At 55.2% G+C, this 23159-nt stretch overlaps 4 protein-coding genes across 4 annotated transcripts; 2 read left to right on the forward strand and 2 right to left on the reverse strand.

Moving 5' to 3' along the window:
- GCG54_00000338 (Fumarate reductase) lies at positions 1 to 2058 on the reverse strand (the record flags this gene model as incomplete). The annotated part of the gene is made up of 4 exons (XM_045400478.1): positions 1 to 1537; positions 1592 to 1829; positions 1888 to 1956; positions 2025 to 2058. 4 exons carry the CDS (start codon positions 2056 to 2058, stop codon positions 1 to 3), a joined length of 1878 nt encoding a protein of 625 aa, XP_045258064.1.
- A 3030-nt stretch (positions 2059 to 5088) lies between these two features.
- GCG54_00000339 (Transcriptional regulatory protein SIN3) lies at positions 5089 to 11759 on the forward strand (the record flags this gene model as incomplete). The annotated part of the gene is made up of 9 exons (XM_045400479.1): positions 5089 to 5652; positions 5706 to 5765; positions 5800 to 5859; positions 6657 to 7340; positions 7745 to 7845; positions 7893 to 8478; positions 8568 to 9413; positions 9464 to 11164; positions 11214 to 11759. 9 exons carry the CDS (start codon positions 5089 to 5091, stop codon positions 11757 to 11759), a joined length of 5148 nt encoding a protein of 1715 aa, XP_045258065.1.
- Positions 11760 to 12901: 1142 nt separating this feature from the next.
- GCG54_00000340 (Acetyl-CoA acetyltransferase IA) lies at positions 12902 to 14327 on the reverse strand (the record flags this gene model as incomplete). Its single annotated transcript, XM_045400480.1, has 4 exons — positions 12902 to 13913; positions 13988 to 14063; positions 14133 to 14182; positions 14263 to 14327. 4 exons carry the CDS (start codon positions 14325 to 14327, stop codon positions 12902 to 12904), a joined length of 1203 nt encoding a protein of 400 aa, XP_045258066.1.
- A 548-nt stretch (positions 14328 to 14875) lies between these two features.
- GCG54_00000341 (U5 small nuclear ribonucleoprotein component) lies at positions 14876 to 18361 on the forward strand (the record flags this gene model as incomplete). Its single annotated transcript, XM_045400481.1, has 4 exons — positions 14876 to 14895; positions 14952 to 17277; positions 17341 to 17428; positions 17799 to 18361. The coding sequence occupies 4 exons, from the start codon at positions 14876 to 14878 to the stop codon at positions 18359 to 18361; spliced, it is 2997 nt and encodes a 998-aa protein (XP_045258067.1).
- Between the last annotated feature and the right edge of the window lie 4798 nt (positions 18362 to 23159).

Here is a 23159-nt window from a genome sequence, read left to right on the forward strand (position 1 = left end):
TTACAGCTCCAAGCTTGGCTCCTGGCCCTTAACGCGACCAATCACCTGCTGTGGTGCGTACTTGGGAATGACCTCGTCGTCGTGCAGCATCTCAAACTCCTCAGTCGCGTCACGGCCCATGAAGTTCATGATAGCCTGGGGACCACCCGGGTGCTCCTCCAGCCAGTTGGATAGATCCATCACGACGCCCTTGACGACGACCCACAAGTCCTCCTTTGTGTTGTGCTTTGCAACCTCCTCCATGGAGAACTCCTTCTCGGGAATGGTGAACTTCTTGGGGTCGTTGGGCTTGTCGGCCTTCTGTCCGTTCTGGACGGGTGTGGGGCCTGCTGCCGAAGTGGTCTGTTGGGCAGGAATGCCCTGGCCACCAGCACCACCGGCGTTGTTCCAGTCGATCGTCAGACGGCCAGGCTGGGCAGGGTCGAGGTGCAGCGAGATCTGTCCCATACGGGCGGCAGCACCACCAGCGCCGCTGAGGGCCTGCTGGAAGAGGTAGTTGCTGGCAGTGTCACCGGCAACACGGCCGTAGACGACACAGCCAAGGAGAGAGGAACCACCAAGACGGTTAGCACCGTGGACACCACCAGCCAGCTCACCGCAAGCGTAGAGGCCGTCGAAGGGCTTCTGCTCAGAGTTGAGGACCTGGGCCTTGTCGTTGATCTCGATACCTCCCATGGTGAAGTGGAGGACGGGCTCCATAACGGCGACGTGGAAGGTGTCGTTGATGTCGAAAGGCAGGTTGTGGAAGAACTTCTTGCCCCAAGGGTCCTTCTGCTTGCCATCAGCGATGGCATTGTAGGTCTGGAAAGACTTCTGGAGGTGGTCAGGCGAGCAGCCAATCTCCTTGGCCAAGTCCTGGCCGCTCATCTTCTTCATCAGACCACGGCCAGAGTAGTGGCGAGTGTGGAAGTCAAGCACATTTGAGGCCTTGGAGTTGAGGACAAGTCTGATAGGGAACTTGTTCTTGTCCTTCTCCTTCCACATCATACCGGAGACGTAGTCACGGTGGCCAAGCTCGTCGCAGAAACGGTCACCGTCAGCGTTGAGCAGGAGACCACCTTCACCACGAAGAGCCTCAGCAGCCAAGAACTTCCACTTGGAGCCGGGGTCCTTGGGGTCGACCAGACCGGTAGGGTGGACCTGGACCTTGTCCATGTCAATACCGTTACCACCGATGGCCATGACCATCTTCTGACCATCACCAGTGGCGTGGGAGCCGTTGGTGGTGGCGAGGCCAAAGGTATCGGGACGGTGCTGCTTCAGCAGAGAGGTGTCGCCGAAGTCAGCGGCGTAACCACCAGTGGCAAGCACGACGGGGCCGTCAAGCCTCTGCTCCTCTCCGCCGAACTCGTAGTTCACACCAGTGATGGTGTTTCCTTCCTTGTTCAGGCCGGTGACGCGGGCTTTCTTGATGATCTCGACTCGGTGGGGCTCGGTCTCGGCGAGTTCCTCGAGTCTTTGCATGAGAGCGTAGGTGATGGCCATGCCGGGGAACTTGGCATCGTGACCACGGTGCGTACGGGGCTGGGAGTGACCACTGGTGGAAAGTTAGTCGCAGTAGCGGCGAGGGGCCCGCAGCATGGAAACTTACCCTAACCGCGAGACGAGAGTGAGGTCCAGGTTGAAGACATCCTGAAGCCACTCAACGGCAGCAGCGGACTTGTATGTAAGGACCTTGATGAGGTCGGGTCGGGCCTTGTCACGGGCAGACTTCAACGTATCATCGTAGAATTGCTTGACGCTGTCGGCAATCTTGGTGTCAACCTGTGTGCGGGTCAAGGCACCGTTGATGCCGGAGGTGGCCTTTGTGGAGTTGCCTCCGAAGAAGCCTGATTGCGACGGAGTCAGTATTGCGACTGTTCGCGATGCGCAGTTCTTGAGGCTTACCCTGCTTGTCGAGAACAACGACGTTGCCACCAGCGAGGTAGATGGTGTGCGCGGCACTCAAGCCGGAAACTGAAAACACACGTTAGCATGTGACGGCACGCCTCAGAAGCGAGTTTGGAGAGAGAGATGCCACTTACGACCACCGCCGACGACGATAACTCTGGGTGCCATGTTGATTGATGTGTACAGATGCGCTCCAAGAGAAAGGATGGAGAATCAACAAAGAAGATGGAGTAGATGAAGTTTGTGGGGGGAATGGAGGAGAGTTTATGGAGGTCGAGGTTTAAGAAGAAAACGGGGAGATGGACGAGAGCGTGTGAGAGGAGCGTCCCAGTCGCCTTCGTGTCTAAGCTACGCCGAGGGACGATGGAGGTACCTCACAGCAGGGCCAGAAAGGTACGGGGTATGCGTACCGAGTACCTTGCAAACAAAGGGTGTGTTGCTGCGGCCTTGGGCGTGGTGCTGGTGCGGTGGTGCGGTGCGGTGCGGTGCTGACACGGCGAGTCGTGAGCCGAGGTCGAAGCGCCTGGGAGGGAACAGGGGGATTAGCATTGGGGATTTTCATGGGACTCGACTGGGCCGCCCGCCGTGGTGCTAGCGGGTTTGGGGCCAGTTTGGGTCTGGGCTGGGGTGCCGTCTGGGGCAGATTGGCGTCACCCGTCGCGGCGTGCCAGTAAGAATGCGCGAGTTGGTAAGGCAGTCCAGTGGTGGATTCGGATCGGGTACTTACAAGGACAGCAGCAGGTCGGACAAAGAGACACCTTAGGTAGACAATGGGATGCAACCGGAAAACACAGATTCTGGACAGAAGGGAAGCAACAGCAGCCTGCGCACACGAGGCAATTGACTCCGGCTACGGAGGTTTTATAAATATTTTGACGACGCTGCAGCAGGCGTAAGGGGGCCCTCTGCCTCTCGCAGCAATTCTGGCCGAATAGTACCTGGCTTCGCTCCTTTCGGTGGTGGACCGCGAAGAGCAAAACTGGGGGAAGTGTGGGGGGAACACCAAAACTGTTGAAGCTCCTACAGGGCCGCGATACGGGGTACGCAACAGGAAACTGACTACGGCATGCACTGGACTGGATCTGTCTTGCTGTTGTTGTTGGGGAAGCTGGCCACAATGGCCAACGGTAGGAGACGGATTGAAAAGAGAGCCAGCTAGAGTGCTACAGTGAGCGAGTGTGTGCCCTACCGTCGGTCGCTGCCCGTGGCTGGAGAAGGGATGGCAGATGGCAATTCGACGAGTCCCCTATCCGTATCCGTGGTGACCCGTCGTCGACTTGAGGCGTGCCGTTGAGCTTTAGGTTAGCTCTGACGGGCCACCCGACTTTCACAAGGCAATTGAGACCACGTTGGCGTGGAAGGCCGCGAAGAATTTTTTTCTGGCAGTTTCAGGCTCTTCCATTCTGACATGTGAAGGTTGTCGGTCACGGTCATGCTCGTGGTCACGCTGACGCTCATGCTTTATCCCAAGCTGAGGCGAGAGCCGCTGCGCTGTCTGTGTATGCGTCCCAAGGTTCCCAATTACCGGAGGCATCCCGTCACGCCGTCACCTCTTACAGCGAGCACAGGCTTCCGGTCCCCACCGCCATGGCACCCGGAACGCCAAAAGGCCAGCCAAATGTCATGCCTCGTGTCAAAAACGATGCAGAAGAACCCCGTCTTTGCGGTGAACAGGTGAATCTTGATAGTCTTCAACGCCACCGCCCATTGGAGACAGGACAGTTTCCAAAACCCTTCTCTCCAGCCTCCTTGCAGACGCGATCTAAACAATGCGCCAACACTAGAGGCATTGCGGCTGCATCGAGCACCTGTTTGCCCCCTCTCTTCACGGGCTACAGACAGACTAAGGTAGTCTCACCCACACAAGCCTCTTCCCCCACACATTCTCCCAAGTGCATCAGGTCAGATGATGCCGGTCCGGAACTTTTAGCACCTGACCGAGGATCTTCCACTCCCACTGGCACTTTCCCCAGCTCGGCCAGCCTGCCACCTGCATTGCCGTCCCCTCTTTTCGGCCCAGCCTGGCTGCCGGGCGACCACTCAAGTCTTCCAGCTTGTCCTCCACACTTGTGAAGGATGAGTTCCCTCCGCCTCTGCTCTGTGCCTCCCACGTAAGGTACTACCTGTCCCCCCTCCGTTCTGGGGCATCTTTGGGGGGCATTTGGGGGCTGGAGTTGGAGTAGGTACTTCGAGGCAAGCAGATACGGATAGCCGTGCAGCGCTGTACAGCGCAGGACAGAGACGGCGCAGAAGCACTTGCATGTGAAAGAAGAGCTCGGGACAGACGTGCGGGCGGAACGGACATGGTCAGATGCTTGCTCCTTCTCATCGCCGACAATACAACATCCGACTTGCCACCTGTTCGTTCGTTTCATTCGTCTCTTTCATGAATCATGGATTTAATAAACGGTCATGTATGTTCGGATTCCATTGCGCTATTGAAGAGCCAGTGGCTATCAATTTGATGGTCAGCGGTTCTCAAACTTTTGCAATGCGAATTGCTGGTTGGTACTGCTGCGTCTATTGCTGAAAGCCCTTGTCTTCATGTTCGAATATAGCAATAAATTCCGACCTCTCCCCGTCGCGCATCTTCACCTTCTCCGGCCGGCCTGGCAACCCGCAACCTGGCACGCGCATGTGGAGAACGAAATCGAACGAGCCGTCTCCGCAATCGCTGCTCCTGCGAGACAAAAGGCTCCGAAGCCCTGCCTCACGTCTTGAGACATTGTCTTCGTGCTCGGTGAATCTCGGCGACTTCACTCACTTTCCGCTGAGGAAGGAAATGAGGTACTTGCCAGGCGCAGTAACGCCGGTTCAGGCTCGGAATCTATGCGATTTGTTCTGAAATATCGTTTGGGCAACTGTAGATGTGTCGCGCAGTCCACGTTGCTGTCTGCCCCAAACGTCGCAGGTGCAACAGCAGGTGGAAGGCACCGTACACAGCGACTTAGGTGATGTCATGAGACATGCAGCCAATCAGAACCTGCAGATTTCCAAAAAATCTGGTCCCGTGGGGAATCCAGCTGCCGCATCATCCTGCGTAAGGAGCTGCCAAACACCTTTCCAGACTGCGCTGCAGTGACGTGCACCACCAGAGGTTCAAACCAGTTTTGCTGCCAGTGCACCTGCCTCCGTGAAAACCGCTTGGGGCGTTCGTTTTTCTGATCTGACCGTTGGATATCCGGCCCTGAAAGCATCATGAAACGGCCTACCGCCCTTCTTGTTCTCCTATCCTGTTCCGTAGCCACGGCGCAGTTGATGACCTTGCCCGTTGAACGCTCCGGTCCGTACGCTCCCCGCATTCTCCGTCAGAAGCCACTCGCCCCCGTGAACCCTATCGGCCCAGCCATGCCGCCCTCAGACCCCTCCGACTCCCAGCCGCCTCCGGCACAGGACGGCGTCAGGCTCTCCGATGTGATGGGCCGCGACAGGAGCATCAACGTCTTCGCCAGCTTCACTCGCGACATCGAATCCGCTTCTCGCAGGTTAGACGACCAGACTCAGAACACAACGGTGCTTGCGCCGCTCAACTCCGCCGTCGAGAACTTGCCCCGGAAGCCTTGGGAAGACCCCAAGGAGTACCAGCACTTTGGCGAAAGCGCCTATGAGGGTGGTGATGGGCAAGAAAGAGCGCAGAGAAACATTCGCAGATTTGTTGAGGCGCACATGGTTACAGTCAGCCCGTGGCCCGAAAACCACAAGGCCAAGGCGATAGGTGATGATAGAGATATCTGGTGGGAGAGCAAGGACGGCACCAAATTTGTGAGTCCCCTGGTTTATTGCTTACTTTGCGCAATCACTAAGCGTACCCTCAGATCCAGCCTGGCAACATCGAGGTTGTCAACGTCGCAAGCACCGTCGCGAATGGTGAAGTGGTAAGTTTTCCCGCTTGCCAGCAAACCGACCTAGGCGCTTTGGTATCATGGACTGATTGGTGTGCAGTGGATCATCAAGGAAGTCCGAAACTATGTCTGAGGAATGCGCGACGTGAGCTGGCAGGTCCAGATATGAGTAGGATGACTGATGAGAGAATAATCGGATACCCGCAGTTTGCAAATCAAATGAACATTTATATCATAGCTTCCCTGTGCGCCGAGGTGCGGGAGACAATGAGGCGGACGTCGCAGGTGCAAACACGATGAACTCTGAGCGATGCATCTTCAAGGGCTCAAGCCACAGGCAAGCTGGTGGAGCACACGTCTTCAGAGAACCAGAGCACACATTCATCGTTACACGGCATAGAGTGAGTCAGTCGTCAAGGCATTTGGCTTCACGACCAAGCAAATCGCAAGCATCGCGTATCCACGGCAAAAAACGGAACATCAGATGAAATCGCTGCTGCTCCAAATCCGGTTAGCGGGCCATAGAGCTTGTCGATAAGATTCTTATCTCCACGTGACGCGGCAAAAGCCGCACCCGGGCAGGCTCTCTCATTCCAATCAACCAGGAAGGGGTTTGAGCAAGGTGCAAGCTCATCACGAATTTTCCAAACGTGACGTTGTTTCTGACCCTCATTCCCGCCTTCCGAGACCTATCACCCTGATCCTCATGTAGACAGAGAATAAGCTACAGTGTCATCAGTCTGTAAGTCTCGCTAGACCTGTGCGCAATCCTCCTCCCCTAAGCTCCCGGGCGACGCAGCAAAGCTTGCGCGGTTGACGATCCAGCCCCCCCTCTCGGGACGCTTGCGCCAACTTCCACAGCCCCTCCTGTCTCGCTATCCTCCCGCATTCGCGCATTCGCGTCGCTAACTTTTGCATTCTCAGAAGACGATCGATCTCAGGATGATGAGCGGGAAACCCGCCGGAGAGGGCGGCCTTGAGTCCATCGAGGAGAACCGTCGCCTGATGGCCATGGAGGCCGAAAGGATGGAACGACGCGACAAGGAGCGACGTGAACAAGAGCGACACGAACAGGAACAAGCCGAAAGACGACTTCGCGAGGGCTATCCTGCCGGACCTCCCCATCACAGCAATGCCGGCTCGATCCCTATACACCAGCCGGTCGCATCACGCGCCATGGGCGCAATCCACAGCCCTGGCGGTCTGCTGGCAAACCACGGCTCAGGCTCCTCCGGCCCTCCTATGCCACTCGGCGCCCCATCCGGTCCCGGCGCGAACTTCGGCGGCCCCCTTCAGCCCGACAACAACAGGCCGCCGCAACACGGTGGCCCGAACAACCCGAATGCCCAGCATCAGATGTTCGCCCCCATCCCTCATACGACCGGGCCCCCGAGCAACTCCCTGGGGGCCGCGAACGGAGGCCCCCCTGTCTTCGGCGGACCGCTCCAACAACGCGAAGGCCAACCACCGATGCAACAAGGTCCCTTTGGCGGCGGCGGCGGCGGCGGTAACAGTGGCAGCGCCGGCGCTGGTGCTGCTGGAGGCCAAGGTCAGATGCAGCAGCAAGGCCAGGGCGGCATTGCCCATGGCCAGCAGCCAATTTTGAACGTAAGTCTAAATTTGCTTTATGAATTTCGCTCAACCAGAACACACCATTTGTTGGCGCGCCTGCTACTTGTGGCTTGACCATCCAGAGTGGAAACCAGTGTGGGCTGGTGCGCCGATACGGCGCAGGTCAGGCAGGATGCATGGTCGCCCCGCGTGCATATTCCCGTTGTCGCCCAGGGTCTCGCGCCTCGCCTCGCCTCGTATTCCGTCTTTGTCTTTCGCGTGTACACTTCATCCGATTGCAATCACTACTGTCGCTTCATTCATCTCATCTCCCTTCGTAATCTAACAATCGAATGCATCCTCCGCGATGGCGACGGGAGAGCACGGCATGGTTCAAGTAACGCTTGGATTTCGGCCTGTAGGGGTTGCGACTGAGATCATGCGCTGACGATGTTTGACAGGATGCCTTGACGTATCTGGATCAGGTCAAGGTGCAGTTCCACGATCAGCCGGATGTCTACAATCGATTCCTTGATATCATGAAAGACTTCAAGAGTCAGGCGTACGTGTAATGAAGATCTTCCTTTACCGTGGCATCACTGACGATAGCAGCATCGATACCCCCGGTGTCATCAATCGTGTCTCGGAGCTTTTCGCTGGCCATCCCAACCTAATCCAGGGCTTCAACACATTCCTGCCGCCCGGATACCGAATCGAATGCGGCGCTGGGAACGATCCGAATACCATTAGAGTAACGACACCCATGGGTACGACGGTTCAATCGATCGCTGGCCGGGGCGCGCAGGTCGATGGCGGACACGCGCATGCTGGAGGCGCTTCGCAATCGCTCTTTCCCCAGCGCGGCCCCAATTGGCAGCAACAACAGCAGCAGCCTCAGCACAGTATCGAGAGTCCGGAGGCCAATTTCAGCACGCCTGTTCAGAATGGCCCCGGAGGTTTTGGTCAGCAGGCTCAGAATCTGGCTGCTGCCTTTGAGGCTCAGGGTGCTCAGCAGCGTGGCCCTCAAGCTCAAGGCGCGCACCCTGCCAACTCTCAACAGCCGCCTCGCAACGCGCATACCCCTACTCCGGTCACCGGACCCGCAAATGTCAACGGCAACGCAAGCCAGCAGCAACAACAGCAGGCAAACCTTGAACGCCGCGGTCCTGTCGAGTTCAACCACGCGATTAGCTACGTTAACAAAATAAAGGCAAGTTTACCTGCAAAATTCACCCACCACCGCCGCGTCAAATTCTGAGACCTCGCGCGCTAACCACGCTGCAGAATCGCTTCCAGGACAAGCCAGAAATTTACAAACAATTCCTCGAGATCCTTCAAACCTACCAACGCGAACAGAAGCCTATTCAGGACGTGTACGCTCAAGTCACTACTTTGTTCCACACCGCACCGGACCTGCTGGAAGATTTCAAGCAGTTTTTGCCCGAGTCCGCCGGCCAAGCGAAGGGTACACCTGGCCGTCCAGGAGAGGAACAACCGCCTGGTCCTGGTCCGAACCAAACTCCGCAGCCCATGGGTGCACAAAAGATGCCCCCTTTGGGCAGCTTCGCACCCCCGAGCGCTTCCAAGGAGAATAACAAGAAGCGCCCGAGACCCGACAAGCAGACGCCTGTTCCCGCGCCTGCCGTCTCCGAAGTGCCGCCCCCAGTGATGCGAGCAGCACCCGGCGCAGCTCCCCCAACCGGCGCGAACAACAAGCGGGCGAAGCTTGCACACAACAAGGCTCTGACTGCTGATGCGCCAGCGGTCGAGCCGACGTTGACGCCGATCCTGCCTGAGCCTCTGGGACCCCCAACAGCTACCACATCGAACTCGGACGAGATCGCCTTCTTTGAGAAGGTAAAGAAGTATCTTGGCAACAAGACAGCTTTCAACGAGTTCCTCAAAGTTTGCAACTTGTTCAGCCAATCCATCATCGATCGCAACACGGTCTTCCACAAGGGCAGTGTCTTCTTTGCTGCCAACCCTGAACTTATGGGATTCTGGAAGGCTTTCCTGAAGTATGAGCCGCATGATGAGGTCGTCGACAACCGCCCTGCTCCGCCGAGCGGCAAGGTTTCCTTGAGCAACTGCCGCGGCTACGGTCCTAGCTACCGTCTCCTGCCAAAGCGGGTATGTGTCAAATCTACAAAGAACCTGCGCCTGTACTGACTCTTGAATAGGAACGACTCAAACCCTGCAGCGGTCGCGACGAACTCTGCAACTCCGTCCTGAACGACGATTGGGCTTCTCACCCTACGTGGGCCTCCGAGGACTCAGGATTCGTTGCCCACCGCAAGAACGGATTTGAAGAAGGCCTTCACCGTATCGAGGAAGAACGTCACGATTACGACTTCAACATTGAGGCGAATTTGAAATGCATCCAGCTCTTGGAGCCTGTTGCTCAGCAAATTAGCGTCATGTCGCCAGTTGAGCGTGAGCATTTCCAGATGCCGCAGGCGTTGGCCGGCCACAGTACGTCTGTGTTCAAGCGCGTCTGCAAAAAGATCTACGGTGATAAGGGTCCTGAGGTCGTCAACGATTTGTTCTCGAACCCGCTCAATGTGGTTCCGATAGTTTTGACTCGCATGAAGCAAAAGGACGAGGAGTGGCGCTTCTCACAGCGTGAGTGGGAGAAGGTGTGGCATGCGCAAGTTGAGAACATGCATCTCAAGAGTCTTGACCACATGGGTATCTTGGTGAAGCAAAATGACAAGAGAAATCTCTCTGCCAAGCATCTCGTCGACGTCATCAAGACGAAGGCTGAGGAGCAGAAACGTCAGCGCAGCCTGAAAGGCAAGGCCCCGCGCCACCAGCTCGTCTGGGATTTCTCAGACAAGAAGGTTGTTATCGAGCTTCTCCGTCTGATGATGCTTTACACCGTCAGTAGTGGCCAGCATAGCGTGCCCGAAAAGGAACGCATCACAGAATTCTTTGAGACCTTTATCCCCGCCTTCTTCGATATTCCTGAAGAGGAAATCGAGGGACGCCTACCCAGACTGCAGGATGTCTCGGAAGAGGACGATAACGAAGAGTCAGTCCCGGCGGAGTTGACCAACGGCCGCAGCCGCCGTACCGGTAGAAGGGGCGACTTGCTTCGCGGCGTTCTGGATCCTGGGCGCAATGGCTCCAAGCCTCGCGGGCAGAAGGAGGGGAGTGCGGCATCCGGCAGTAAGGAAACTACTCCAGAAGTTGGTTCTGCCAACGAAGAGGAGATGCCCGACGCACCCGAAGAAGGTGCTGGACCCGAAGTGTCCAACGAGCGCTGGATGCCCATCGTCCCTCAGCCAATTGTTACCACTGGTGACGATACTCTGCTGACTGCGGATGGCGAGCTGAAGGCAGATGGCTTTTTCTCTAGGCCATGGTATAACTTCTTCTGCAACCAAACCATCTTCGTCTTCTTCAACGTCTTTCAGACTGTTTACACCCGCCTGAGGGACGTGAAGGAGAGTAAAGAGAGCGTCATCGAGGAGATCAATCGCCAAAGCCGGCCGCGTCCTGCCAAGGACATTGGGTTGGCAGATAACACCCTGAACTACTTTAGTCCTCAGGATGATGCTTCAACATTTTGGCCAAAGACCCTCGACCTAGTGGAGGAGTATATTGCCGGCGACATTGACGAGGTCAAGTACCAGGATGTACTGCGCCACTACTACCTCAAGAGTGGGTGGAAGCTTTACACCATTCAGGACCTCTTGAAGACTCTCTGCCGTCTGGCCTTGACCTGCAGTAGCACTGACGCCAAGGAGAAGACGCCGGATTTGATTCAGCAATATCTTCACAGCCGCGAGAAGGACGAGACCAACTACCAGGCGGAAATTGCCGCCAGGAAGTATGCAGAGAAATGCGTCAAGGATGGAGAGATGTTTGTCATTTGCTGGGTAAGTCTGAATCAACAACGGTTTTCATCGCCATCTAACCAAAATTTAGTTCCCGCAAAAGACTGAGGCGACTGTTCGCTGGCTCCAACGTGAAGACACGACATTCTACATGGATGAGATGAAGGCGAAAGACCGCTGGCAATATTACATTTCATCCTTCATCCAAGTCGAGCCGACCGAAGGTGTGCCTCGCCACAAGCTCCAGAAGGCTGTCCTGGCAAGGAACTTGCCAGCCAGCGACGAGAAGTTCGATGAAAGCCAGATCCCCAAGCCGATTTCGTACGATGAGGACCTTTCTATCAGCATCTGCCTCAACACGAGCAAGATGGTCTGGAAGGCAGGGACGTCTGAGTACTTTGTCTATGACAATATTCCTAAGGAGAAGGAAGCTCGGGAGCGCCATCTCGAGAGACTGAAGAACGCAAGCAACAAGCGCGACACCAAACTTCGTGAGAAGTTTGTCTTCAACAGCCCGTGGATGAAAGGCATGAGCCAGGCGGACGTGCAAAAGTCCAACGAGGGCTGGTCAAAGTGGCTCAAGGAGGGCGTTCTCCCGTCTTCTGAGGCCGGCGACGCCATGGACACTGCGGATTGAAACAACTTTGCTTACGCTCGGCCATTGCGGATTCCGGGAGGACAGATGTGTCTTGTGGGAAAGTAAGGGGACTAGGTGAAGAATGCATTTCACAATTACGAAGATACCAGGCGGCATAGCGGTGCTGAATGGCTGGCTGCCATGTTACCCAGGGCTCACATGGATTTATCTTTAAATAACCCTCATCCCGCCTAATTCTTTTGGCCGGGGGGTTTTGGCATGGCGTGGGATTGGGTCATCGGCGTTTTACTTCATTCCTTCAAGTTTTTGTTTCTACCGCGCCTTGAGGGGATGGGTAGGGAGAGAGAGAGAGAGCAAAGAAAAAAGGAGGCGGTCTTCTCAGCTGGAGGGATACTTCGTTGTCTTTCAGTCCTTTTCCCATTTTCTTTCCTTCTCTACTCCCTTGATGTACAATAGTTATTGTAGTTGCACAAAAGAGTTATGCATACGACGAACACTGCTGCCCGCGGCAAGAGATTAGTGATCTCCATGAGATGAGTGATCCTTGGACGTGTGGTCCACCTCGGCCGATTGCGCGGCACCAAATCAGGTCTCGTCACTCGGCTTGGATCCATTGCCCCCCTTCCTCCCCACGAGCTTGATTATCGAAAAAATCTGATAACTCGAGCAGCACAGCCACGCATGTAAGGATGCGACGCATGTGGAGTATCACGACAGGAACTAGCCGCCAGAAAAAGGCGCAGATCACGGCAGATGGGAAGCTTTTGGGAAAAGATGCAGTCGTCTGATTCGTGATATTAGGTAAAAAAAATCTGCAACGGGGTGGCCCGATGCGTTATATCTAAAACGCTGGTATACTGAAACTTTTTTTGCCGCGAGGATAATACAGGAACCAAATGTGACCATCTTCTCCTTCTTTTTTGGTGCGTCAAATAATCTGCAGAAACGGGCGGGGGGAGTCATGGCCGGCGGCGCGGGGCGCGCGCAAGTCGCGGCACCTGCTCGATGGAGGGGTCGTGGCCTGGTTTTTGTTTTTTTTCTCGTTCTTCAGCAGGGAACCCCACCATGCCGCCAGTCCCCACGTTCTCCGAGTGAATTCAAGGTCCTCTCTAGTGAATTACAGACCCGCACCAGCTCGGAGCTCCGAGAACGTTTGCAGTTTAGCATGTGCTTTGCGCAGCTTATTGCAGGTTCTCGATGACAATGGCAGAGGCGCCGCCGCCGCCGTTGCAGATACCGGCAACACCAATCTTGGCCTTCTTCTCGCGGAGAACGGTGGTGAGGGTGGTGACGATGCGGGCACCGGAGCAGCCCAGAGGGTGACCAATGGCGACGGAGCCACCGAAGACGTTGACGGTCTCAGGGTCGAGGTTCAGGAGCTTGATGTTGGCGAGGGCGACGACGGAGAAGGCCTCGTTGATCTCGTAAAAGTTAACGTCCTTCTCGGTGAGGCCGGCGTGCTTGATGGCCTTGGGAATGGCCAGCGCGGGGGCGATGGTGAAGCGCTCCGGCTCGCGGGCGGCGTCAGCCCAGCCGCGGATCTTGGCGATAGGAGTGACGCCGAGCTCCTTGACCTTGGCCTCGGACATGAGGACAACGGCGGCAGCGCCGTCGTTGAGGGGGGCAGCGTTGGGGGCCGTGACGGTACCGCCGTTGGGGATGAAGGCGGGGCGCATGGCCTTAAGCTTGGCCTCGTTGAGGTTCTTGACCTCGTCGTCACGGTCGACCGTAATGGCGGGCTTGCCACGGCCGCCAGAGACCTCGATGGGGGCAATCTCCTTGGAGAAGATGCCGGCATCGGTGGCGGCCTGGGCCTTCTTGTAGGTGTTGATAGCGTACTCGTCCTGCTGCTCGCGGGTGATGTCGTGGTCCTTGGCGCAAAGCTCAGCGGCCATGCCCATGTGCTCCTTCTTGCCGTAGGCGTCGGTCAGACCGTCCTGGAGGACACCGTCGACGAGGGTCTGGTTGCCGTACTTGGCACCGTTGCGGAGAACGGGGAGGTAGTGGGGGGTGTTGGTCATGGACTCAGTGCCACCGGCGACGACGATGTCAGCGGTGCCGGTGAGGATAGTCTGAGCGCCGAGGATGATGGCCTTCATGCCGGAGGCGCAGACCTTGTTGACGGTCGTGGCGGCGACTCCCTGAGAGAGGCCGGCTCCGAGAGCACACTGGCGGGCGGGGGCCTGTCCGAGGCTAGATGGCGACAGAAGGTCAGCAAACTTGTTCGTTTTTGCAGCTTTGCAGCTTATCCGTGGGGTCTGACATACTTGGCGGACAGGACGTTGCCGTAGATGACCTCCTCGACATCCTCGGGCTTGATCTGGGGAACACGCTCGACGGCGGCTGTTGACGAGGGGTTAGCGGTGGACTGCCCCGCGCTTGCTCCGGACCGTTGATAAGACATTTACATACCCTTGATGGCGTGGGAGCCCAGTTGCGTGGCGCTCAGGCTAGACAAAGAGCTGTACAAGGCAGAACATTAGCTTCTTGGTCCAGGCGGTGAACATTTCTTCTTCTCCGACGGGGTAGGGTCCAGACGTACCCAAGGAAAGAACCGACGGGGGTTCTGGCGGCAGAAACAATGTAAACGGGGGGAAGGTTGGCCATTGTGAACGTCGTGCAGGTGAGACTCGAGGTGTTTGTAGAATGGAAGATTGTGTCGAGGGCAGAGCCGGGGGACCGTCTTGTTTATGTGTGACCTGGAGAGAGCAAGCAAACAAATTGAAGCAAACAATTTTGTTGGGCGGCAGGTCACTTATTAGGAAGACGTGCTTCTAATCATCCACCCCTCCCACCGCCGCCTTTTCTGATGTTTGGTGGGGTTGCTCCGACCGGACCCTAGCACAGCTGGGACGTTGCGGTGTCCCGTCCGGGTCCCTGTGGCGCAGTAGCTATGAGGGAGCACTGACACCCTGCCGGTCCTAGTGTACCTGCTTCCCTAGCGCGAGAAGCGAAGCCAGGGAGTAAGCATATCGCAGCAGTTCCAGCCTCGCAGCCACACAGGTGCACTAGCCACACTGCAGCCTTGCAAGAAAGTTTGTGAGGCCAGGGTCATTCTAGGCGCGACTCTGCGATTGCGACCGCGACTGGGTCGAGATTTATCGTCATTAGACAAACGGCAACGACAAACTCCACCCAAGCATTTAGACGCCACAATGGACGACCTATACGATGAGTATGTCCTTTCTCCTTTACTTCGACTTTGGCATCAGACTGACTTTTCCTGCACAGGTTCGGTAACTTCATCGGCGAGGATGTCGGTTCTGAAGAGGCGTCTGAAAGGGGCGTGGATGCCCACTACTATGGAGACGATGCGAGCGAGGCACCTGCGCCTACGGGCCAGGAGCTGATGGAGATCGATGGTATTTACTCTGCACTATTCTCCAGTGAAGTTGATGCTGACATCATGACAGACGACGGCCCGTCGAATGCGATCATCCTGCACGAAGACAAACAGTACTATCCCACCGCGCAACAAGTATACGGAGACGAGGTCGAAGTTCTAGTTCGGGAGGAAGATGAGCAGCTTCTTACGCAGCCCATAATTGCTCCTGTTGAGCAGAAGAAGTTCAACATCGAGGAGACCGATCTGCCACCCGTTTTCTTCGACCGCAGCTTCATGACCGACCTCATGAACTTCCCCGATCAAATACGAAATGTGGCGCTGGCAGGACATCTCCATCACGGCAAGACAGCATTCATGGACATGCTGGTTCTCGAAACCCATGACATTACCGACAGACTCGAGCGCCGCGTTGGCAAGAACCGAGACGAGCAACTTCGATACACCGACGTCCACGTAGTCGAGAGGGAGAGGGGAGTTTCGATCAAAGCAGCGCCCATGAGCCTGGTGCTCCAGAGCACAAAGGGCAAGTCGCATCTGGTCAATATTCTTGATACGCCGGGTCACGTTAACTTCGTCGACGAGGTGGCGGCCAGCTTGCGACTGGCGGATGGTGTCTGCCTGGTCGTTGACGTGGTGGAAGGCGTTCAGGTCAACACGGAGCAGATCATCAAGCACGCGGTTTTGGAAGATATCCCGCTTACGCTCATCATCAACAAGATGGATCGCCTCATTCTTGAGCTGAAGCTACCCCCTAAGGACGCGTACTTCAAGCTCAAGCACGTCATCGAGGAGGTCAACACAGTCATCGAGAACACCATCCCGGGCAAGGGTGAGACGAAACGGATCAGTCCTGAGAAGGGAAATGTTCTTTTCGCGTGTACCGACATGGGCTGGTGCTTCACTCTGCAGTCATTCTCAAAGATGTACACCGACACTTACGGCGGTATCAACACCGAGGATTTCGCGAAGAGGTTATGGGGAGACATCTACTTCAACCCCGAGAAGCGCAACTTCACGAGAAAACCGACAGAGACTCGCTCAAGCCGTTCGTTCGTCAAGTTCGTCCTGGAACCGATTTACAAGATCTTCACCCATACCATCAGCGACACCCCTGAAGAATTGAAGAGAGTGTTGGGCACACTGGGCATCACTCTGAAGCCATCTCAGTATAAGGCCGATGCCAAGGTCTTGTTGAAGCTGGTGTGCGAACAGTTCTTCGGTCCGTCAACGGGCTTTGTCGACATGATTGTGCGACACGTCCCATCACCGCAAGAGGCTGCTGAGAGATATCTGGAGAAGTACTACACTGGACCACTGGACACTAAGGTTGCCGGGTCCATGAAGGCCTGCAACCAGGACGGGCCTCTTGTGATTCACGTCTCCAAGTTGTTCAGTACGGCAGATGCCAAGAGCTTCTACTCTTTCGGTCGTGTTTTGAGTGGTACAGCTCGCCCCGACTCACAAGTCAGAGTTTTAGGAGAAGGATACTCCACAGACGACGACGAAGATATGGCAATGGCAACGATATCAGATGTTTTTATCGGCGAATCAAGGTACAATATTCCCACGGACGGTGTGCCGGCAGGCAGTTTCGTGCTGCTGAGTGGTGTCGACAACTCGATCGTCAAGACGGCGACGATCTTCCCTCCAAAGCTAGAGGACAACGAGGATGTGTACATCTTCAAGCCCGTCACTCATTTCACAGAGTCAGTCCTGAAGGTAGCTGTTGAGCCCATCAACCCCTCAGAACTGCCAAAGATGCTGGACGGCCTGCGCAAAATTCAAAAGAGTTATCCTTTGATCACTACCAAGGTCGAAGAGTCAGGAGAGCACATTGTTCTGGGCACGGGCGAGCTGTACATGGATTGTGTCTTGCACGACTTGAGACGTCTGTACGCGGATATGGAGATCAAGGTGTCTGACCCCGTCACTCGATTCTGCGAGACAGTTGTAGAGCAGTCGGCGACAAAGTGCTATGCGATCACGCCGAACAAGAAGAACAAGATTACGATGGTCGCCGAGCAGCTTGACAAGGGCATCTCAGAGGACATTGAGTCCGGCAAGGTCAAGATTCGGGATCCAATTCGCAAGACGGCCAACTACTTTGAAGAGACTTACGGCTGGGACAAACTGGCGGCAAGAAGCATCTGGGCATTCGGTCCTGATGAGATGGGACCCAACATCCTTCAAGACGACACGTTGCCCTCCGAGGTAAGGCCCGGTGGCTTCCTTGACTGACCCTTTCGGAGGAACCAACAGGCTAACGAGCTGCAGGTCGACAAGAAGCTCCTGACTACGGTCAAGGAGACCATCCGCCAAGGATTCAGCTGGGCAACCAGAGAGGGCCCCCTGTGTGAAGAGCGTGAGTCCCCCATTTCCTTGCCCCTGTTCTTCCTCGCCTCCTGTCTTCGTGTCGTCCTTCAATGCCCTCGCTAGGCGCCGTTATTGGTCCCCGACCAGGCGGAAATAGCTCCCGGGAGGGTCCAACACATGGAACTGGGGTTGGGGTTGGGTTCTTAGGCATGGCTTGCATTAGCAGCAGAGGCCCCCTCACCTACCCCGACCTGTCAGAAGAAAACCTGCTTCTACGCACGAGACCCTTTTCCCACAACCATGCCTCTCTTTGGTTGACCGGGATGGGGGCACGGCCCTTAGCAGAAATTCTGTCCCCACATCAGACCACTTCCCAGCCTCTGCTTGCTCACCGGTACACTAACTCGATATCGTGACAGCCATTCGAAATACAAAGTTCAGAATCACCGATGTGTCGTTGGCCTCGGAAGCCATCTTCAGGGGAGGCGGTCAGATCATCCCCACCTCCCGCCGAGCATGCTACTCCTCCTTCCTGATGGCCTCACCTAGACTAATGGAGCCTCTGTACTCCGTCTCTGTGACGGGACCTCAGGACTCGGCGACGGAGGTTTACACGACGCTGGCCAGACGCCGTGGCCACGTTCTCCAGGACGGCCCGGTGGCCGGCACGCCGCTTTACCGTGTCAACGGCCTCATTCCTGTCATCGACTCGTTCGGTTTCGAGACAGATCTGCGCATCAAGACGAAGGGCATGGCCATGGTGAGTCTGACATTCGACAGCTGGAGTATTGTGCCCGGTGATCCTCTTGACAAGGAGGTCATCATCCGGCCACTACAGCCGGCTAGCGCGCAGGCTACGGCTAGGGACTTTGTGTTGAAGACCAGGAGGAGAAAGGGTCTGAGCGAAGACGTTAGCGTGGCCACCTTCCTCGAACCAGAGTTCTACAAGAGCCTCATCGAGAGCGAGATTCTTGGCGAATGAGGGGACCAGGGGTTGAAAGAAAGATGGATGGTGGCCGCAGGCGGAGCTCGTCGTCAGCTGTGATGCTGAGCCATTCGAGAATGATGGAGTTGACGCGTGCATACGGACATGTGGTCTTGCGATCCTGCAAGTCGCCGTTTGGGGATGGAAGGATGGAGTGATGCCTCCCATGTATTGAGGCATCTGGTGAGAATGTTTGTTAATAGATGAGCCGCCCATGAGACACTAGGTGCTCGGGCCGTTGTATACCAAGAAAAAAACGGAGACGGTCTCCATCTTTCACGTCTACATGAGGCCATCAAATAGATACCTCAACGATACTTATCTCGGACTGCATGGCTCTGATTGTACTCACGAACCAGTTGGAGTTAAGAGGCTGATTGAGAAATGTGCTGAAAACTGTAGCTTCTCGCGAAACCCAGGATCTGGCTGTTGACGGGGAACTTGCGGGCGCCGGATCCCAATCTACTCCGCTTCGGCGACCCGACCCCGGATATGCCGTGGAAGGTGTGTGGCGCGTTGCTCATCCCAGATTGAGTTGGTGGACGTGCTCATGGACGCGCATGTATGGGGTGAACAAGGACTCCTCCAGACCCTCTTGGCGTCTAGTATCTCGTGTTTCTCTAACTGACTCGACTCATTAGTCAGGTTTGGCAAACCTCCCTCATGAATCGGCAAAAACCGAAGCCGAGGGAAGAAGGAGAAGGAATCATGTTTCTGACGGTGGAACTTCCAAGCGTGACCTCGATTGACACGAAAAAGCAAAAGGTAATTGCCCAGAGGCGGATTCGAACCGCCGTCAACACGGTATCGCTGAGTGATGGAGACCACAACGTATCATCCTAACCAACTAGACGATCTGGGCGAATTGGGAAGGAACCGGAGAAGACCGGGTCCTTGCTTGGAAGTCGCACCCCGGCAAGGGACTCATGTAGCCCACACGGCGTGCGGCTTGCAGGTCCCGCTCTGATGGGGCAGCTGGCGAATGGCGTGGCTTGTGGCTGCCAGAGGAAAACTGCAATTCTGTGAAGTTTCCAAATGCTTCGTGCATCTGATTGAGTGAGAAATATTCGATTGGTATGGGAGTGGTGTTGTGGGTTTCAGTAGGTGCATCGTGAGATTCTTTTTGTGATGTTTCGATGGTCTGTGGTGGTGGGGATCGAGAGATGCAATCGTCCATGGGTTTCCAACCGATATTGACAGCTAGATTCAACAGCGCTGTTCAGGCCAGTGAATTTGCTAATAACTGCATTGTTTCAATCCCCAAAGACGAGCATTACCTTTTCCAAGGTTGTTCAGTTGCAAACGGAGAAAATCATCCTGCTGGCTAACATCCCGTCGTCGATGTATTCATTCTGCTGGCCCAACTCCATCGATATCGTGTGCCTGTCTCTCGGAGAACCTCTGGGAAACGACTGACCTTCTTTCAGAGTATCTCATTATTCCGGACAGTAACGAACGATGGACGAATACAAAGAGACCGCCTAATTTTCCTGTGTCTTGGTGCGTAGATTTCCTGTGTACTTAGTGACTTTGATGAGGATGAGGATGCTGGACGACGACGATGGACGACAATAACAGTAACGACAGTAGCGACGATAGTAGTAACGGCGACGACAGTAAAGTATAGCCACAGGAATAGTAGTCACTCTAGCATAGGAATAACAGGCGGTCTCAATACAAACTGTATTGTCCAGGCGCAACAGCACGAATGCATTTTTACCACCTCACAGAACATATCTATGTCCTATGCCATGTCCTGTTTCAAGCCTAACCATCTCTACATCATGTAATCAGAGACTTTCTGATTTCACTGTGATTCGGCATACGCTGGAAATATATTGTTACTGCTATGTCGCAAGCTATTGTCCTGCGCCAACTTGACGTCTTTGGTAATGGCGTACGACAGGTTCATGAGCCTCGTATATGACGGCGATGCCAGGCATATTTCTCTGAGGAAATAGTCACAGAGCGTACCCGAGCAAATTCAGAGCTGTTGGGCGTTAAGCAGCTCAGTGCCAGGCAGCAGGCAGTAAGGTCAATTGCATCAACTTGGACGCCGTCAGGGCCGGGACTAAGCAGACTAATGTGCCATGAAAGCAAATCAAGCCTTCCTCCTTAGAGTTTGCACGTAGTGACGCTGGCCGAACTCAACTTTTGCATGGCGTGGTCCCCTAGGTGTAAGTCAGGGAAAACCAACGCCGTGTCTGAGGACGTTGATGGTTTGCTAGTCCGTGTATGGAAGTGCTCTGTCAAGGTCCTCGGTTCCTCGTAGAATGCACCTGACTGAATCTCACTTAGACGATGGGGCAAGCAGCCCATGTCAATGTCGAGAACCTCCCCAGCAAATTCCGCTCGTGCAGCCGCCATTTCCGAACGTCAGAAGACGGCTCCAGCCTGAATCCTTCATGTTTTCTGTTCTGGCCTGATGTTTCGTGGGTAAGACGACAAGAGCCCCATCGCGGGAACAGGCGCTTCCGTAACCAGCCTCCTTCTTGGCTGATCGAACTATCGTGAAACAGCTCCATATATAGCCCCCAAACAACCCCAGAATTAAACATTAGAGAAAAAAGCTCCGTGACATCTGTCTCCAAACGTTCCCCTTTGGACGTTTTGCCCTTGGCAGTGGTCACACACGTAGCAGAGCTTCACGATACAGTCGATCAAGACCCAGTAGCTTGTTTGGAGTGGGCGAAGGAAAAGGCCGCGGATTTACGAAGCGGATTTAGACGTCCCTGGCCCCATACCCCGGAAAATGATACCACCCAACGCTGCTGCCGCCCTTATTCAAACGTTTGGACACAGCTCGAAGACTAAAAATGCTGTACTGCGTAGATCGCAGAACCGACGTCGCCTGTCAACAACGCTTCAATTGTATTGGTACTCGGGGCTGTCGGAACACACATGGCACGCCAGGAGGTGATACGGCCCAGGGACGGAACTCATCTCTTGGCCATCAATTGGAGACCCCGACCACCACACCCAATTCCTCAACAAAGTACAGAGGGAACCCCCCGCCCTACTCCAAATCTCATCGTCATGGCCGGCCGTACGGAGCGCCGATCACCAACCGGGGGGTGTTCGTCCCTTTCGTCTAGCCGTCGAACGAATTCCCTCCACTGACATTCCTCCAGTCCAAGAACCGCCTGCGCCTGCGGCAGCCCCCGGAACCCGGAAGGGGGACCAGGACCTGAAGTAGCCTCCCCCCCACCGCCGTCGCCGTCGCAATCGGGCCGTCCATTGCGGAGTTTCTTTCTTCCCCCCTCTTCTTTCTGGTGACCCTATCCCCGGTTTATCTCTGCTGCAACTCCCTCCCCTCCCCTCACCGTCAGCCAGGTCGCACAAGGCGAAGAAAAACCACACACCGTGACACCTCACTTTCACCTTGCCTGGTCTTGCCCCCTCATCCACTCTTTGCCCCTCTCTGGCGAGTTACACCCCAGCACACCGACTTTACTCCAGATTCCACCCCTCTCTTTCCCTCTCTCCCTCTAACGCCGAAACAGTTGACTCTTTAGGCTAGAACTTGTTACAGTTCGTCTCGGGTGCCATCAACGGCAATCTTGAATTGGACAAAGATTGACATTGACAATTGGCGCTACAAAGATCTCTGATCAACGGCGCCGTCTTCTAAACGAGAGCCGTCTGTTGGAGCGGCTGTATCTGACGGGGATCAACCCTCCAGTTCAGTGTACAACGCTACCTTGTCTTAAACCTTCCTGTCGCCTCCATATCTTCACTTCCTTGACCCTACCAACACCACCATGTCGAGATACATGCACGAGAAAAAAAAACCCACGCGAGAATACGGATACCGAGCCAAATTTTTAAAAAAGACAAGCCAAACTACTATACACCCGGAAAACCTTCTGGTCCCTTCACCACGCCCCCTTTTGCCCCTCAAAACCCCCCACTGACGTCGCCTTCTCGAGCTCAGACGGTCGATTCTGGTATCCATACTGGCAAAACATCGGGTCGGCAGATGTCGAAAAGCACAGATCGTAGACTTTGAGAGAGCCCACTCTAAGCCACGCGAGCTCATCTAGCGCAGCCACCGTGAAGGTTTTTTCTTTTGATAGGTGACATCTTCTCTTTGGCGCGCACGTCTCCAGGGGATCCTGTAGTAAACGCCGCGCGGGTAAAGTGTCACAGAGGCGACGAGACAGACGCCAGCAGCCCACGTATCCCCCCCCGCCCAGCTCTTTGCGAATCATGAATATCGCCACGCTGAGGCCATCGTCGAGGGTATAACGACACGTATCTGTTTGGCACTTCCATGTCACGACAAAGTCTACCTTGTTGCATGTTGCTGCTACGCAGTACTTTTTTACCTTTACATACGAAGCAAAGCAATGAAGAGCGTTATGCGAAACGGCAGTGTTTGGTCGTTACTGCTTTGCCAAGTTGAAGTTGACGCCTTACTTGTCGTAAGCGCATAACTACAGATGGCAGATCCGCATGGGACTTCCCCTGGAAACGGAACATGCGTGTGAACATGCGCCTAGTGTCGCGTGCCATGCGCCCTGCCGCATTGGCAGCAGACAGGCAAAGATACATTAAAAAGAAACAAAAGATTAAAAAGAGGAAACGGGTGTATCTCTTCCGCCACCCGACGTATATTGAAATGCGACGGTAGAGAGTCGTGGCCCTGGCGCGGCGGCAGTGACATTTCGACAGCGGTACTACCGCGGAATATCATGGTTTACCGCGGTACTACTGTTTGTAAAGCGGGATATCGTTCGGACAGTTCACCGAAACTCTGTTCTGCCAGCTTTTGGTGTATCCGTAGATTGTGTCA

The sequence above is a fragment of the Colletotrichum gloeosporioides genome (genome assembly GCF_011800055.1).
Source record: "Colletotrichum gloeosporioides strain Lc1 chromosome Unknown consensus_90, whole genome shotgun sequence".
Lineage (NCBI taxonomy): Eukaryota > Fungi > Ascomycota > Sordariomycetes > Glomerellales > Glomerellaceae > Colletotrichum > Colletotrichum gloeosporioides.